This window comes from Columba livia, chromosome 5, assembly GCF_036013475.1.
Source record: "Columba livia isolate bColLiv1 breed racing homer chromosome 5, bColLiv1.pat.W.v2, whole genome shotgun sequence".
NCBI lineage: Eukaryota > Metazoa > Chordata > Aves > Columbiformes > Columbidae > Columba > Columba livia.
The window spans coordinates 6,033,417-6,049,384 of NC_088606.1; the positions used below are offsets into that span (position 1 = coordinate 6,033,417).

Below are 15,968 nucleotides of genomic sequence, written 5' to 3' on the forward strand. Positions count from 1 at the left end.
ATAAAAAGAACTGGAGATTTATTATCCTATAAAGAGATACTATTTTCTCTGCTCTACTTTCATAAAAATCTTTATGTGAACACTTTGATAAGAATTGTTAAAACTTCTGCAGCCATTTACAGTGTAGTTTTGGCCTTGCTGAAGCAAAATATGCACTGACAGACTCTGGTCTTCTCTCTGTATTGTAGAGGAAGATTCCCAAAGTGCATCCTGCATATTAGTGACCGTAACTTAGTGCTACAGGGGGTCTAGAAGAAGATGCAGAGCAGTGCTAAAGGGCTAAACAAAGGGAAGAGTAAAAGGAAGATCACCTCACATTAAACTCTTCTTACTGTAAGGATAAGTGGCTGTAGCAGCGCAAATGGCTGTATATTCCTATATTTTAGTGTACCAGTAATGTGGTTTTTATTCTACTACCTACCAGTGCTGCTAAAGCCAGAGCCTGCCAGCAGCTCTGGGGCTTTCAGGGGCATCGTGGCCAGGCTGCCTCGAGATGTCGCTCTCCTCGTTTAATATCATGACATCTGATACGCCTTCCTGACAGCTTTCTTCTGCGAAACGCCAATTGACAGGTTCACTGCTGTTAAATACAGTCTGCAAACAAGCTCGGTCTTGCATGTGAAAGTAAGGTTTTACTTAGGGATTAAGGAAGTAATCCATCTCCTTAAGGAAGTCAAATTCTGTCCATACTGCCGTGCACAAAATGTAATTTGCAGACACATTAATCTAGAGAACAGTTCCAAAAGTATGGTTTTAAAAGTCAGGTGTTAAAATACCATTTCTGACCAAGCTATAGGCATATTTTTCTTTAAAATGTCCTACACACAGTTTTGTGTCTACATTTGCACAGCTGTCACGTCAGTACGTGCAGAGCCAGCGCAGCACCATGCAGGAAAAACCCTTTGCAAAGGTGTGGTACTGGGCAGTTTATGTGTGTTCCTGTGTACAGACTATATGTATTGGGTTTAAATGTTGGGCTAAATCTTGTTTTTAAAAAGAAAAGTAACAACAACCCCCAGGTAACATTAGCTGTAGTAAAAAGTACATCTTTTGACAGGTCTTAATAATTTTAAGGGCTGCAGAACAAAGGATTCCGTTACAAGCAGAGCTCACAGGAAGGCAGCGTGCCCCGTGGATCTTGCACAGGAGACCAGAACACGGACCTTCCTGCTGCCCTCCAGTGCTTTAGCCTTCCGCAAAACCTGGAATATAACATACAAATTAATAAATTATTTTAAAATCACACTTCACTAGCATTAAAAAAAAAAAGTAACACCAGACAAAGAGTTCGGTAGACACAGATAAATTTAATACCTGTAGTTTGCGATGACTAAGCAATGTTTTTCTGCAGGCTCCTTGTGAATAAGAAACCTGCCCTGCACAACTGACACAGAAAATAATGCTGGTGCTGGCTTTCAGATGATTCTCTTCTGCCCTGTTTCCACCACCCTTCCCCTCTCTGCCTGACTTCCTTCCTCTATAAATGCGTAATTCACGTTACCCAGACCTAATGATTTCAAAGCAGCCTGCACGCCACAGCCTTTCAGCTTTAATATGTATAAAAGCCACATTCTGTAACAAGACAATGGTCATAGTGACCAAACCTGCAACTCCTTACAAATAAGACCTCTGTGAATCAACAAGTAAAGCAGGTATCTACAGGTCTGCGTTAAAAGGAGGCCCTGAAACAAGTGATTTGTGCCCAGGGCCCCGTGTAATACAGAGTATTGTTCACTCAGACAGAAACAGCAGCACAAATAGCCCACATGTACAATTCTAGGTAGCATAAACGTTAACTAACTGTGTAGTCCTACAGTGAAACCACAAGCTGTGGGAGGTGGGGTCTGTTAGTTTTATTTATCCTTTGTGGAAAAACAAACACATGGTTCTGGAAAGATCAGTGATGCGCAGACTGTTTTACAGCCTCATCACTGTTATTACCATAAGCCTTTCAAAAGTGGAAATTAAAGGTAATAATATCCAGGCTGTGTTATAAAGCATGCCTAGTTCTTCTAATAAATGTACCACTAGGTCTCAATCTGCAGCAGAGACATCAGATAGAACATGGCAGTACTGCTTTGTTTTATCACAAACTGCTACGAATTAACATGTTCTGAGATTTAAAAAATAATTTAAAAAAAGGTGAAAAAGAAAAAGTTTTATATCTTACAGTGATCATCTATTCTAGATTTTTCATCAAACAGAGAGGTCAGTCCTTCCAGCTTATGTTCTAGCCTGCTGTTAATATCGCCGATCTTTTCCTCTCGTCGTTGAAATTTGGTTGTTAGAGCTGCCACTGCCTTCTGTATTTCCTGCTCATTCTCCAGAAATTCCTGTAATGGCACAGAGTAGAATTTATTTTTTCTTCAAAAGAAAAAAAAAAAATCCTCACAAAATATTAAGAAACTTGTTTATCTTCTTTTCCCACAGCTTGAATAGTCATCAAACCTGTGGCTCTGCAGTTTTTCACTAACTACCCAATCCTTACATAAAAAGTGCAAAGTTTGCCTTTCTAATGGAATAACTGGTGAAAATCTTTCTTAAATGATAGTTTGTTTTAATTCCTGTTCAAAATGAACGCCTTCGCTAACTTGAAAAATATTACAAGGCTGATGAGCTGAATGTAGAACATCAACAATGTTACTAGGTACAGGGAGACTGCACAGCTTTAAGGGTTGAATGTAAGACCAGCAAAAGGAACAATACAATCAAAAATCATTTTTATAGCCAGGACTTCTACACAATGCTGGGAAACATAGGCTTAGTACTTTGCCCCTCTACGACTTCAAAAATCTTAGTGTTTTATTTGCAATATGGAATTTTATTTTTTACATGATAATTTAAATATCATGCAAAGCAGTTCAATAGAAAATTGAAATTCACCTTTTCAATAAAGCTCTCCTCCAACGATCCCTTCAGAAGAAGATCTGCAACAGAGTTAACACTTAAAATGTGGCAGATTGCTGTGCCAAAGAAACACAAGGACAACAAGATATTCTTAAAAGTGTCACTTTTTGAACAGTAGTTAACATATTACCGTGAAGCACTGCTAGGTCATTCAGGATTTCGACTGTTGCTGACTTGTGGTGTTCTGCTTCAGAATTCATTGCAAAAATACCTTCTTTCATCTGAGCATTGCGCTGTGAAAAAATATAATTACAACAGAACACTTGCCACGGTTTTTAACTTTTCTAAATAATTTCCAAGTGGTTTCACTGTTTTTATAGAGATCAGGAAGAATAAACTGAGCTTTAGCTTACGGAAATACAAAGGTTAATGTATTCCTCTGGACACACTTTGTTTCAACAACAGCATCCACTTCATCCTGTTGAACAAATCTTAACAGTTGCCAAAAATCAACACAAGCCAGCTATGCCTATGTTAGCAAATAAAAAGGATGAGGATGCTGGGAACAGCTGGGGCAGCAAAGGTCGTGAGCAAACAGGAGATATTCTTCTCAAGTCGCTCCCCTAAATTAGGATGGACTCAATCACCTTGGATCAGCTCTACCAGTGCCCAGCTCATACTATCCCAGGTTTAGCTGAAATGTGTTTGGTGACCCAGGTCAGGCACAATAAACAGCATTTCCTTGTGCAATTCGGCACTGAAAAAAGAATCAGAGTTTCTCAGTTTCTGTTAATGAACTGGACATAATGGGATGTTGTGGAGTAAGCAAGAGTTTTTTTCCTGAGGGAACAGCCTTTGTTTCCATAGGGAAATATTCCGAGCTGCAGGGTAGTGGGTACCCAGCACACGCTGTCAGGCAGCAGCAGAGCTCTGGGCCTGCAGGCAGCAAACAGGGCACAGGGTTCAGATCATCTCGGAAACTGAGTCCAAAAGGCTGCACAAATGTGGGTTTGGGTCCGGATGGCAGCCGGGTAACAGTTGGCAATAAAACCATTTTTAGGATCCTTCATGTGTTTTACAGTGAAGGAGGTTCTATTGTGCTAACAGGCCTGAAAGTCACACAGAATATTTTCGAACGCATGTATTCCAAACTGCACAGGCCTATTTTACATCTCGCATTCACGTCAGCCCTCTTCCCGTGGCAGGAAGGCCTTTTCCTGCAATCGCCGACCAAATGCTGCACATACACACCATTGATCGTGCCTCACGGGAGATGTCCTGCCCTTGGATTTTCCTCCTTGTTTCTTTTCAAAGTAAACCCAGCCCCACACGTTCAATTAAAAGGCCAGGTTTGCTGTGTGCTGGTTTTGTTTCATCACCTTCCATGGCTCTGTGAAATGAAAAATTAACAGAAAAACCTCCTATTGAAAAGGCAGAGTGTTAAGCTTCAATGTACTCACTAATTTGAGCCGGCAGTTCTCGGTGTTCACAAGGTCAGTTTTCCTGTTGATCTCGTAGATGTCTCGTTCCAGCAGCTTCATACTCTCTGTGTGGTCTGTCAGCTGGTCAATCGCAGCATCACGCTTCATCCGCAGTTTGCTCCTCAGCTCCAGCTGTTAATTATGAACTCTTTGCTACTAACTATCTTTAGATAGGATTTGTGTAATTAAATAAAGCAAAAAGAGCTTTTGTTCTGTGGCAACTTTCATTTTAAAATGTTCTAGTACCCTCTGAGACAGGTATCTAAGCCCTCTTGCCAATGAGGAGGAAGAGATACAGAGAGAAGTGATTGCTCGTGGTCCACCAGAAAGGAACCAGCTGTGATGTGAAGTGCCCCACCTGCTGCAGGTCACCCCCAACAAGGACACTGCTTTTCTGTCACTGGGGGCTCAGGTGCACACTACTGCTTCATTGTGCTACTCCTGCTCTAATAAGGTTGGAGAAACAGGTCTCCCATTTCTGAACAGAGACTATTTCAGTGTTGATGTGGTATGCTCTCAGCCCCAGTGCCTTTTCTTTACTGGGAGGAAATAAAGCTGGTGCTGGAACCTTTGCAGAAGTAGTATAGCTAAGCTTTAAGATATTACCGTGTCCTCCTTGAGCTTCTCAGTGGTTTCAATTGACTGCTGAATGGCTCTTTTGAGTCCTACCTCTTCGTTTTGCTTTTCTACAAAGCAGAGAGAAGACTTTTATACACTGTAATGACCGAACATTAAACTTAAGCTGTTAAAATAGAATGAGGTTCTGTCAGTAAGTGATCTGTTTATCTAATCCGGCATTTAAAAAAATGCTTTGTGTTTATGTTATGGCCATGTCTACAGATTCCAGTTGTTGCAAAGAGCTCAGCTTATACTTGTTTCAGGAATCCCCTGAGCCATAGGCAGACAAAGGGCTACACCTCGCTGGTTTTGGAAACAATGAGAGAAAGATCCATTATGTAGAGAAGACTTAATACTCACCTGCAACTGATTTATTCAGTTCTTCACATTCCGCTTTCTTCTGTTCCATTTCTCTCTGGGCTTCTCCCAAGATTAGCCTGCTTGTGTTTAATTCTTGTTCTTTTTTAAGCAGGTTTTCAGTTGCGGTTCTGATGTCATTCTTTAATGAAATAAATATTAAGCAATAATCTAGCTAGGTAACATATAAGTATAAGTAATCCAGCATAACCAGAGGGAAAAAAAAAGGAAACACATAACAAAAGAAAAAGAAGATAAAATAAAAGAATACTGGAAGTGATCCCAAAGGTCATCTTAGTCCATCTCTCTGCTGTGCAGCAGAATCAATTAGACCTAAGTACCCATGACAGATGTTTGATTTGTCCTTAAAAACCCTAGTGGTAGAGATACCATGTCTCAGACAACCAATTCCAGGGTTTTACTATTTGTGCTGTCAATGCTTTCTTAGGGCCTAACTTTTTTAAGTTGAATCTATTCTGTTCTCTGTTATTTTTCTTGACAAGTGGACAAATAAACCTTATCACCTTGCTATCCACTTTTATTTATTTTTGGATACTACCATGTCTTCCATTAGAGTTACCTATTTTAATTGGAAAAGCTGCACATCTCTCTTTTGCTGATCATCTTTACTTAGCTACTCTTGGACCTCAAAATGACCGACACCTTCCTTAAATGAGGTGAGCAATACCAGACACTGTTCTCTAGCTGTGACCTGCCAAAAACAGGTAGAGTAGAAAACTTATATCATAAACCATTCCAGGCTATCTGCCTCTTTACACAGAGTGGTTTGACAGTTGCCTCTTTCATTACTATAAATCTGTGTTGACTTATGTTCAACTTGTCAGCTTTATTCCTATTTATCACTGCCTAAACACGTCTCTCATGATGGGTTTGCACACGCAACTGTTTCTACCTAAACACAAAAATATGTTTTGTTTTTTTTATTATTATTACGATCTTTTTTTCCCCAAAATTACTTCACCATTCTAGAATTCTAGTTCTGCCCTGCAGAGCATGTTCCAGCTCTTATGTTTGTGATCTGCAGATAGGATAATTACTCGCTCTATCCTGTCACCTGAGTCATGAAGGAAATCACAGACTAATTCCAGTCTGAGATCAGATCTCCTGTAAACCAGCAGGGACCATTATTCTGTTTTTTCAGTAAAGCACAGGTAACTATTATCTAGGATGATTTTCCAGCTGTTTTTGTACCTGGGATTCTTCAGCCTGGCAAAGAGACAACTGAAGAGACACAATAAATGTGTGTAAAAATTACACACCTTTAATGGAGATGAGAAGACAACAGTTATTCACTGTACCTCATAACACAAGAACTGCAAAATGCCAATAAATTTTTGAGAGAGCAGGTTTAAAACAAAATAAAATTCTTGTCGTTAAATAAATTATGTGTTACAGGTTGTTATGGAGGATAAATATATATGTGAGCTGAAAGAATCAATCAGTGACAGCAGAATATTGGACTAAAGATCCAGTACAGCATATAATTCCATCTATTAAATGCAGACACCACCTTCATCCAAAGAAGTTCCTGACACTTCATTTGTCACAAAGATTACACAGAAAATGGTAATTCTATATTTAGCTGTTCTTAGATTACTTCTCCAAGCAGGACTATTGATCACTGCAGAAGACAGGTCGTGGTAGGACCAACATTGTGTTTTACCCAGCAAGGCTTTTTTGGGATACCAAGTTGCTTTGAGTTTCAGTCTCCTATTCTTGATGTGCACTTAAATATCATCATGAATAGCTCTGTACTGGCTTCAGTCATTGAACTATCTGAAGGTGAATTCTGTTAGACTCAGATGATGTGAAGGCATCTGATATATCTAGAAACACTTCCTAACTGGTTCCTTCCCTCTCCTTGCCCAACATGTTACTGTTCTGATGCTGGCGTTACTATACCAGGCATTTGACCCTGCTGATCCATCAGTGAAGCAAAACAAACTTAAATATTCCTTTGTCTTACCACAAATGTGAGGTACTTTCATGTTATTCCATGTCCTTTCCTATAAGCATGACATTCTGTGGCTTGACCCCTCTCATGCTGTTGCTCTGTGCCCAGCCATAAGTGTATTCTTTCAGTCATACTATATTTGTTTAATACAAATGTAACTACAATGCTCCTGGATCTGAGCTGTACATCCCCTATAACAGGGCTGCACAGACTTACCAGCCTGGGGATCTTTGCACTTTGTTACACCAACACAGGGGAGAAGAGCTATTAGTTCTTAAAGACTAAGGAGATCATTGCCTAAACACCATTACAAGTCTGTACGTTTCAGTCTTTCTCTGTCCCATTCCTTAGCTTTAAAAAATATCTGAACTTTGGGTTTAAAAAAGCAAACAAAAAAGTCTAATGCGAAATATGTGAATCTCTCAGCAAAGTGAAATCTCATCTTGCTTAGGGCAAAAGGAACACAAGTCATGAGTTAAATGCCTTTTCATTAGAAAAATACATCTCTCGTCTTTTTCTGCAATAGGTAAAAACACAAAAAGGAAGAACAGGACGAACCTATGTAGATCAGGAGACTTGATTAACAATATTAAGAAAGAGACAAGATAATATGCAGGAAATAAAGCCATAGGAAGAAATGAAGCTGCACCCAGGATGTGAAGTAACATCAGGACTCTGAATTCGCTTCTTTACAGGACATTAATGTCAAATGCTGCACTACATGTTTTTGTTCCCTCAGACTCTGAAGTCAGATAAGTCATAACCTGTGATCAAAGACTAGAAATATCAGCAAACCTCAAAGTATGGATGTTTGAATATGCTCATGAACTGTATTTTTTTTAATATAATAATGGCAGAAACAGGTATGTGAAGAAAGGAGAGAAACAAGGGTGATCTGAGACGTATTTCTGTGGACTACTTAGATAACATGCATCACCATGACGCTCTGGACAGAGCAGAATTAACCTGATCTGACATGACCCTTACAAAATGATCTATTCCTCTTACACAGACCATCTCCACGAGACAACATTCAGGCAGAATCATTTTGCAAATGAAAATAGTGGAGAGCAAATGCAAGAAAATGCTGAAAACTTATAAAGAAAAAAGCAAAATAATAAAAAGGATCTTCAATTGTTTCATCAAAATGGTAGGAAATGAAAGCGAAGCAGGAAAACAGTTAAAAAGGGAGAAAATGTTAGAGTGTGTCACTGGATGAAAATAATTACTTTTTCAACCTGGCCCTATCCAGGCCACAAAGGAAAATGCAACACTGGTAACAGTTTAATCAGCACTATACTAGATGGGGGAAAAACTCTTTTAGAATGGATCATATTAAAGATAGAAAGAAAGCTGAGGTACATTTAGCATCTCTTTTGTATATTTGCATAGCTCAACTGCTGGAAAGAACATGAAAATGAATCCAGCACGATGTATTCAGCAGTGACAGTCTCAGCCCTGCTTTTTAGGGAAGATCGAGCAGTACCATGACCGTAACTGTCTTGCGTGATATGGGAGCATAACCTCTTCACCAGCAAAATGAGAGATTCTCAAGGCCTTCTGTAAATCTACCTTTCTAAGGTCAAACATACAACAAGGATATTTCCTCCACTTCTGGCATCCAATTTATCCTCTCAAATCACTGTTGACCAAAGGTCAGTTAGTTTCCCTGGGGATAGAGCATATGTTATACACCAAATATCGGAGAAGCGCTTGAAATCTTTGAAAGCTCTGCCTAGTTCATATTCAGCATTTTGGTGTCCTATTTACTTTGGGAAAGCAAGCTCATCAGTGATTTAATGAACACTGACACTAAGTAGCCTTGGGTCATGTCTTGCTCATCATCAGTCACTCCAATAGATTTACAACCACAATAATTCAGAGGAGAATTTGACCAGTGTCTGAAATCAAGTTGTCATATTTCCATGAATGTTGGCCTGTTCATCCAAAAATGATGAAACACATTCTGCATTAACAGGTTACACATTGGAAGGCTCACTGCAAAGCTAAACTGGCTGCATCTCAGGACTGAATCTGGTCCTGCACATATTTTTCTTTTAAAATGGGAGGTGTCTCTTGTGAGAAACACCTTCACTGCGTTCTTTTGACATAGATGACCATACGCACATGAATACGTATATGTACATATACCTATATGGGTTTGTGCTGATTCTAGTGTCTCGATCTGAGGGACTTAAGCGCTTTTGACCATTAAAAAACCCAAAACACCAACCTGAAATGTAGAGAAGTTTTTTGAAACAATTACTGACAGATGGGTCACATTGGAGCATAGCTCCAAGGAAAATAGCTGCAATGAGAGGCAACAAACACTACCAATGTAACCATCAGAAATCTTCTCAAGGTTAATAAAAAGAACAATAAAACCTACCTCCAGCCTTTTTATTTTGTTAGCAAAATCCTCGTTATAATTCTTGTAATAATTTTCCCTCTTACTTGCTTCTTCAGTCAGGGCTTTGATTTTGGTTTCAGTCTGAAAAATCTCTTTCTCAACATCTTCAATCTCATAACAGAAAGCAAAATGAGGGTCAGTGATTTCTGAAACACATAATGCCTACGTGTACCACTGAGAAATAAGCAACTAGAGCAAAATGAGAGCAAGCTGCATTTAAAACACAACATCTGCCAAGAAAACTAGTTGCTCTAAAATTGTTATTAAAAGGAGTTCAGGTCAGATCATGGAATAACAGAATGGTTGAGGTGGGAAGGGACCTCTGGAGGTCATCTTGTCCAACCCCTCTGCTCAAGCAGGGCCACTTTAGAGCAAGCTGGCCAGGACCATGTCCAAATGGCTTTTGGATATCTCCAAGAATGGAGATATTTAGAACTTTATATACTAAAGAGCTTGAGATGTATTATCATGTTTAATAGCTTAAAAAAGAATTGGCCCTTGAACACTGGTTACTTGCTTAGGTATCAGTTTACTCTGATTATGTACAGCATGAACATATTGTAACACTGGATGTAATGTGTTATAATACCTGCTGTTTAACATACCTCCAGAAGTAGTTCAGCGTGTCTTTTTTTGACAGCCTCTGTTTTTTCGTTAATTTTTCTGTTTATATTCTCCTCCTCTGAGAAAAAGAGTTTTCTCTGCATTGCTAAGTACAGTAGCTTCCACCGAAGTGTTATTCTGGTGACAGATACACAAGCAGAAAGAAATGGAAATTGGGAGAAAAACAGGGAAGGGAGACAACACTATCAGAGGCATTGCAAGCCTAATTTAAGTGATTGGAAGACTCAAACATCTATCCTGCAACTTCAGGACTACAAAGCGGTTCAGATAAAAGTCTGGGATACTGTCAAAATCTAGGAGAGATGCATGAAAAGACATAAAAACCTTTTAAAGTGCCTCTCTGTATTGAACATGGAGGAGGAGCCTTAAGGCGGCTAATCTCACGTGCCTCTGTTATGTACTCAAAATTTGTATAAATCTGGACCAAATAATTTGTTTAATTTAGCTTAGCAAATTGGAAGGGACAAGATTTCACATTCGTAAAAGCCTAGGGTTTGTAAACTATGAAAAGGGTAAAAGACAACATGATACAAAATGAAAGAAACACTAGCTGTCTATGTGAAAATGCAGACTGGAAGTCAGAAAATACTATTCTTAGCCATCAAAAGAATCAGATTTTAGAATGACCTCTTACTGAGCATAAGTGGAGGAAGCAGCAATGGGTTTTTTGCATTGAGCACGGTTATTTTTGAAGAGAAAATTATGATGTAACATTCAGGGGAGAACCAACCTGGACTAGGCGACCAAGAAATCTCCAGTTCTCTTTGCATGTTCCCTTACATGGCAGAATAATCAAACAAGAAATCAGAGCTGTAGAGTTAGTCTGAAGTAACTGAGCAGACAATGGGTTTATTTTGGAGAGTTTCCTATCAACTCTAGAGGTCTAAGTACATTCTTTAATCCACTTTCTTTCTTGCCATTAACAAGAAGGAGGTAAAGATCCCATCAGGGTTCTCACATACAAGGAGACATTCATGGAAGTAAAACAAAAATGAAACAAAAAAACCTGTCAAGTTCATAGGTGTTAATGCTCTGATAAGAAGGTTTCTCCATTTTGGTGTAGAATGATAGCACCTCAGAACCAAACACACAAAACTGAGGTCCGACAAACAGTATGAACAGACCCCCGAGAGCTTTAGTTAAAATCTGGCAGTTGCTGAGAAACCCAAAATTAACAGGAAAGCTTTCACTTTAACTCCAGCTACAACAGTTTTGATTTATCCAACTCGAGGCTTTTCCTGTAAGTGCCTCACACCACTGTGGGTGGATATGTGTGCGTATATGAAGAACAATACAAACTACGTCATGGCAGACGTGTTGAATATAGATAAAATAACCCTGAGTCTTTTTGTGACCTTTGTGTAACATGCTCCTTAAAATTCTCTCTAAAAGTTTTGTAAAAAGACAGATCCAGTAGAAAACACTGCTTAACTAGTGAAAAATATCTAAGTTCAAAGAAAAAAAAAGATATAATACCTGAAAATGCAAGGATATCTTATTTGTACTGAGTCTGTCAAAGGCTTTACCTATGAGACAGCTGGAACCCCAGATCCCACCAGCCCGAGGACCTGATTTTGAAAGGTGCTCAGCACACAAAGCTTCCCCACATCCTCACTGGAACTGTGGGTGCTTGATGCTGCAGGGAACTGAGGCACTTTTTTCCTACTGAATTCAATAGCAAAGTTCTCATGGAGCTCAAAGGTGCAGGATCAGCTGTCAATGAACACTAATTGAAACCAATTATAAGAAATTACGCCAACCCTGTTTCAGAGTTTACTAAGTGTCCATATCCTAGGAAAACCCTAAATAGCTTGTAAAATAAGGCAGAACATTCCGTGTTGTAAAGTCTTAAAAGTTACTTGCACAGTCAGATCAGTGGGTCTCACCACTTGGCAGCATAACAATTATATTCACACGAAACCATGGATATATTTGAGGAGATGCTCTTTTACTTGCCATTATATCACTGAATATTTACATAATAAGGCTTTGGGTTTATATCTCTGACATAATAGCAGTAGCAACATGCAGTAATTGATTAAATTGCTGCTTTGTTTTAAAGATACAAGGCACACTTTCTAGTTTATCCTACCTCCTCTTATTTTCTGTCTTCAAATCTTCTGTTAGAGATGCAAGCTTTTCTGCACAGGTCTTCCGCATATTTCTGGGGAGAAAAAAGATAAACTTTCAGAAATATGAGGAAGATTTGGAGAGTGAATGAAACCTGACAGACTTCATTTGATATTGCCCATTAAAAAAAATAATCAGTCAGTCTTGTAAAGTGAATGATGAGAATCTGAGTCCATTGCATACTACTTTTAGAGAAAATAAAACTTAACAAGAGATCTTAATTGTCATTTCTGGTTTGGTGGCCCTGTTAAAGTGACTGGGAGGTCTGTGTGATGTACATCGAAATTACATTGTTTTGGGTCTGATGTAGAAGGATGTTGTGAATCCAGTGAAAGTTCGCAGAACAAGGTAATTATGCACAAACATACAATAACAGCCTAGGAAAGGACAGGGATAGGTACTGAGAAACGGGGATTTTTCAATCAGTTTTTCTAAGAGGTCAGAGCTATGATACATTTTGAACAGCTCCATGTAGCCTGGTTTGAAAATCTGACATTAAGAGCTGATTGACTCTGGCAGGAAGGTCTTACAACCCTTTCCTTTACTATCATCAGTGTAAATATCCAATTAGCATCACCATATTAAGTGACGTTTATTTCACCCCATTATCTTGCTAACTTAGTTTTATACTGTAGACTCCACTGCACTTCATTACAACTTCTCCTCTTTAGCAGTGCATGGCTACTTCATTTTTATCAGAGTGTGGCTACCTCATGGTCTTCTTTTTCGCATCCCACATGACAACAATATCTCCTTTGTCAGGAAAGATGCAGACACTGCTTCTATCAAGACAGGAATGTACTTATTTTCCAAATAAATGTATTGTATGTTTTGTTATTCTGTATTAAAAGGGAGGTGAGCAATTATTTTCTTACATTGTTATAATTATATCCATAAGTATGGCAACTTCATCATCACAAAACATTCCTTAGGAAGATTTTGGTAGCAGGAAGACCCAAGGAGCGCAGCCCTTTCAGTGCCACACTGCGCAAATGTTGCACAGAACCAGCACAACTGGTGTCACTCAAAATACAACGTGTGTAAATATTTGGCTCTGCTACATTTGGAGGACACATGATTCATTGGTTGAACCTTATAACTTTCTCTTGCAAAGGATGACACTCCAGCAGAGACAAAAAACAAGAGCTCTCTCTTTTGTTGGGATTATCATTCTTACATGACAGCATTTGATTATTAGTGTACAACATAAGGCCTTGGTCTCCTGATTCTCCAGCAAATAGGTGAACTGGGTCCAATGCAGGACCTTTTTCAGAGCACTGCTGTGCACACAGCAAATCTTTGCTTACTTAGATTTATCTGACTGAATGCAGATTTTCTCATATACCACCATAAAAGGGTCCAAGACCTGGTACCTTGGTATGGAGTTCATGGTCACACCTGTTTGTAAAATTTGATGTTCTGCACTGCTTCAATATCCTTCAGTATTTGTATGTTAATTTCTTGGTGATAAGAAACTGTAGATTAAATGAAGGTAACCTCTTTGTTATATGAAGTTCCATACTAGCCTACTAGTACAGTTTATAAACCCATTTAACTTCCCTATCGAATGTTTCATCTCAGAATCTCTTAAACCAGCTGAACTCCTGAGTAAATGGCACTGAGACCATTACTGTTATCAATATTGAAAGATTACATACAGTAGTCTGGCTTCAAGATTTTCAATTTTCTTCTCTAGGTTTTTCTCTTCCATCTTCTTATCTTCCAGAAGTTGAAGCTTTCCATTCAATGAAGGAGATAATTCCCCCAATCTACCAGAAGAAAAAAGAAATGTTAGATATTTGTGAAAAACATGCTCTCACTATGTAGCAAGAAAAGCCTTGGTCATAAAATCACAAACTTCAAAAAATCTGTATTCAAAAGCTGACAGCTGAAACCTACTTGGCCACCACCTCATCTCTTTCTATAGCCCAGTCTCGTTCTTCTTCCAGTAATTGTTCATACTTTTGGCGTGCAGCTTCATTTTCTAACCTAAGTTTTTTATTCAAACATTTAGCATTGTGTAGATCTTCCTTAGTCTAGAAATAAAAAAACCACAGATGTTAATATTTCTATTTTTGCTTATAATAACATTCTATACTGCTACAGTGCCTTTCATCAAAAAATCTTGGAGTACCTTAAAATGAATCAAGATTCACAGCATGTATGTAATTAATATATATGGATATCAGGTCAGGATCATGGTTCTGGATCTTCATTTCCATGGCCTCATTCAAACCTGGCACCCTAAAAGAGCCTGCAAGCTGTGTGCTGCTCCCAACACATGGTACCTTGCTCCAGCTGGAGGTATTGATTTCCATTGTGTGGACTACAAAGTGTGATAAAGTGGGAATGGAGAAGGCTTGATGATGAAGGAACGGTGGGATGATGGGCACGCAATTTCGTGGTGGAGAGAAGTAGGAATCATGGGTCCTGGCTGAAGAGGCAAGGAAAGTGGAAAAGAAAAAGAAATCAGGAAGATTATGATTGAGGTCCTGGCTTTTGATGGCAGGAATGCAGTAGAAGAGAGGGTGGGGAGAATGTGGCTCCCACCTAGTGCTGTCTGATGTCAGTGTGGCAGAGTTTTTAATGGACCACCACCTCATCCAGCGCAGAGCCACAAAGATGATGAAGGGAGTGGAGCATCTCCATTATGAGGAAAGGCTGGAGAAGCTGGGTCTCTTTAGCTTGGAGAAGAGGAGACTGAGGGGTGACCTCATTAATGTTTATAAATATATAAAGGGTGAATGTCACGAGGATGGAGCCAGGTTCTTCTTGGTGACAAACAATGACAGGACAAGGGCCAAAGGGTATAAACTGGAACACAAGAGGTTTCATTTAAATTTGAGAAGAAACTTCTTTTCAGTGAGGGTGGCAGAGCCTGGCCCAGGCTGCCCAGGGAGGTTGTGGAGTCTCCTTCTCTGCAGACATTCCAACCCGCCTGGACACCTTCCTGTGTAACCTCATCTGGGTGTTCTTGCTCTGACAGGGGGATTGCACTGGATGAGCTTTTGAGGTCCCTTCCAATCCCTGACATTCTGTGATGCTGTAATTTTGTGATTGTTTGACGTGAACACCTCTGGAGGAGAAGTTATGAATGTAACTAGGAAACCACCCCCTGAAAGATGTGTGTCTGCATAACAACAATGATCTCAGGAAGGTGGTATTCCTTCACAGGTTCAGCAGATGGAGTGCCACCACTAGTTAGCTTTTCTCCACATGCAATAAAAATTAATAATAATGTAAAAAAGCATGGAGCAAGCCAGCAAGAATGACTACAAAAACCGCACACTCAACTTTCCAGACCAGGAGCCCAACCTCATCCTTGTTAACAAGTCTCCCCACATTCCTCCTACACACAATTGTCTGCCCCATTCTCTTATTGCACATACACTCCCTCCCAAAACAACATCCTAATCTCATAACCCTCTGTTCCCTTGCACCCCACCTCACAAGAGCATACCCTCAAACTCACCCCACCTTAAATCTTTCAACACCAGCCCATGGTCTCAGTTGAAGAGCAGATCTT

General features: G+C 39.4%; 1 protein-coding gene across 3 annotated transcripts in view; it reads right to left on the reverse strand.

The window, feature by feature from the left end:
- Positions 1-8: 8 nt before the first annotated feature.
- The window catches only part of LOC102096681 (CAP-Gly domain-containing linker protein 1), a 29,317-nt gene continuing 13,357 nt past the window's right edge, over positions 9-15,968 (reverse strand). For 2 of the 3 annotated variants that reach the window (XM_021292777.2, XM_065063233.1), the window contains 12 exons: positions 14,342-14,478; positions 14,101-14,211; positions 12,405-12,476; positions 10,294-10,429; positions 9,668-9,799; positions 5,307-5,445; positions 4,935-5,014; positions 4,308-4,460; positions 3,038-3,140; positions 2,884-2,927; positions 2,171-2,333; positions 9-1,202 (listed from right to left, as the gene is read on the reverse strand). In XM_021292777.2, the coding sequence (XP_021148452.1) occupies positions 1,186-1,202; positions 2,171-2,333; positions 2,884-2,927; positions 3,038-3,140; positions 4,308-4,460; positions 4,935-5,014; positions 5,307-5,445; positions 9,668-9,799; positions 10,294-10,429; positions 12,405-12,476; positions 14,101-14,211; positions 14,342-14,478 (1,287 nt within the window). In that variant the 3' untranslated portion in view covers positions 9-1,185. Of the gene's footprint in view, positions 1,203-1,852; positions 2,334-2,883; positions 2,928-3,037; positions 3,141-4,307; positions 4,461-4,934; positions 5,015-5,306; positions 5,446-9,667; positions 9,800-10,293; positions 10,430-12,404; positions 12,477-14,100; positions 14,212-14,341; positions 14,479-15,968 lie in introns of those variants that run through there. The other variant, XM_065063232.1, reaches the window with a different exon arrangement.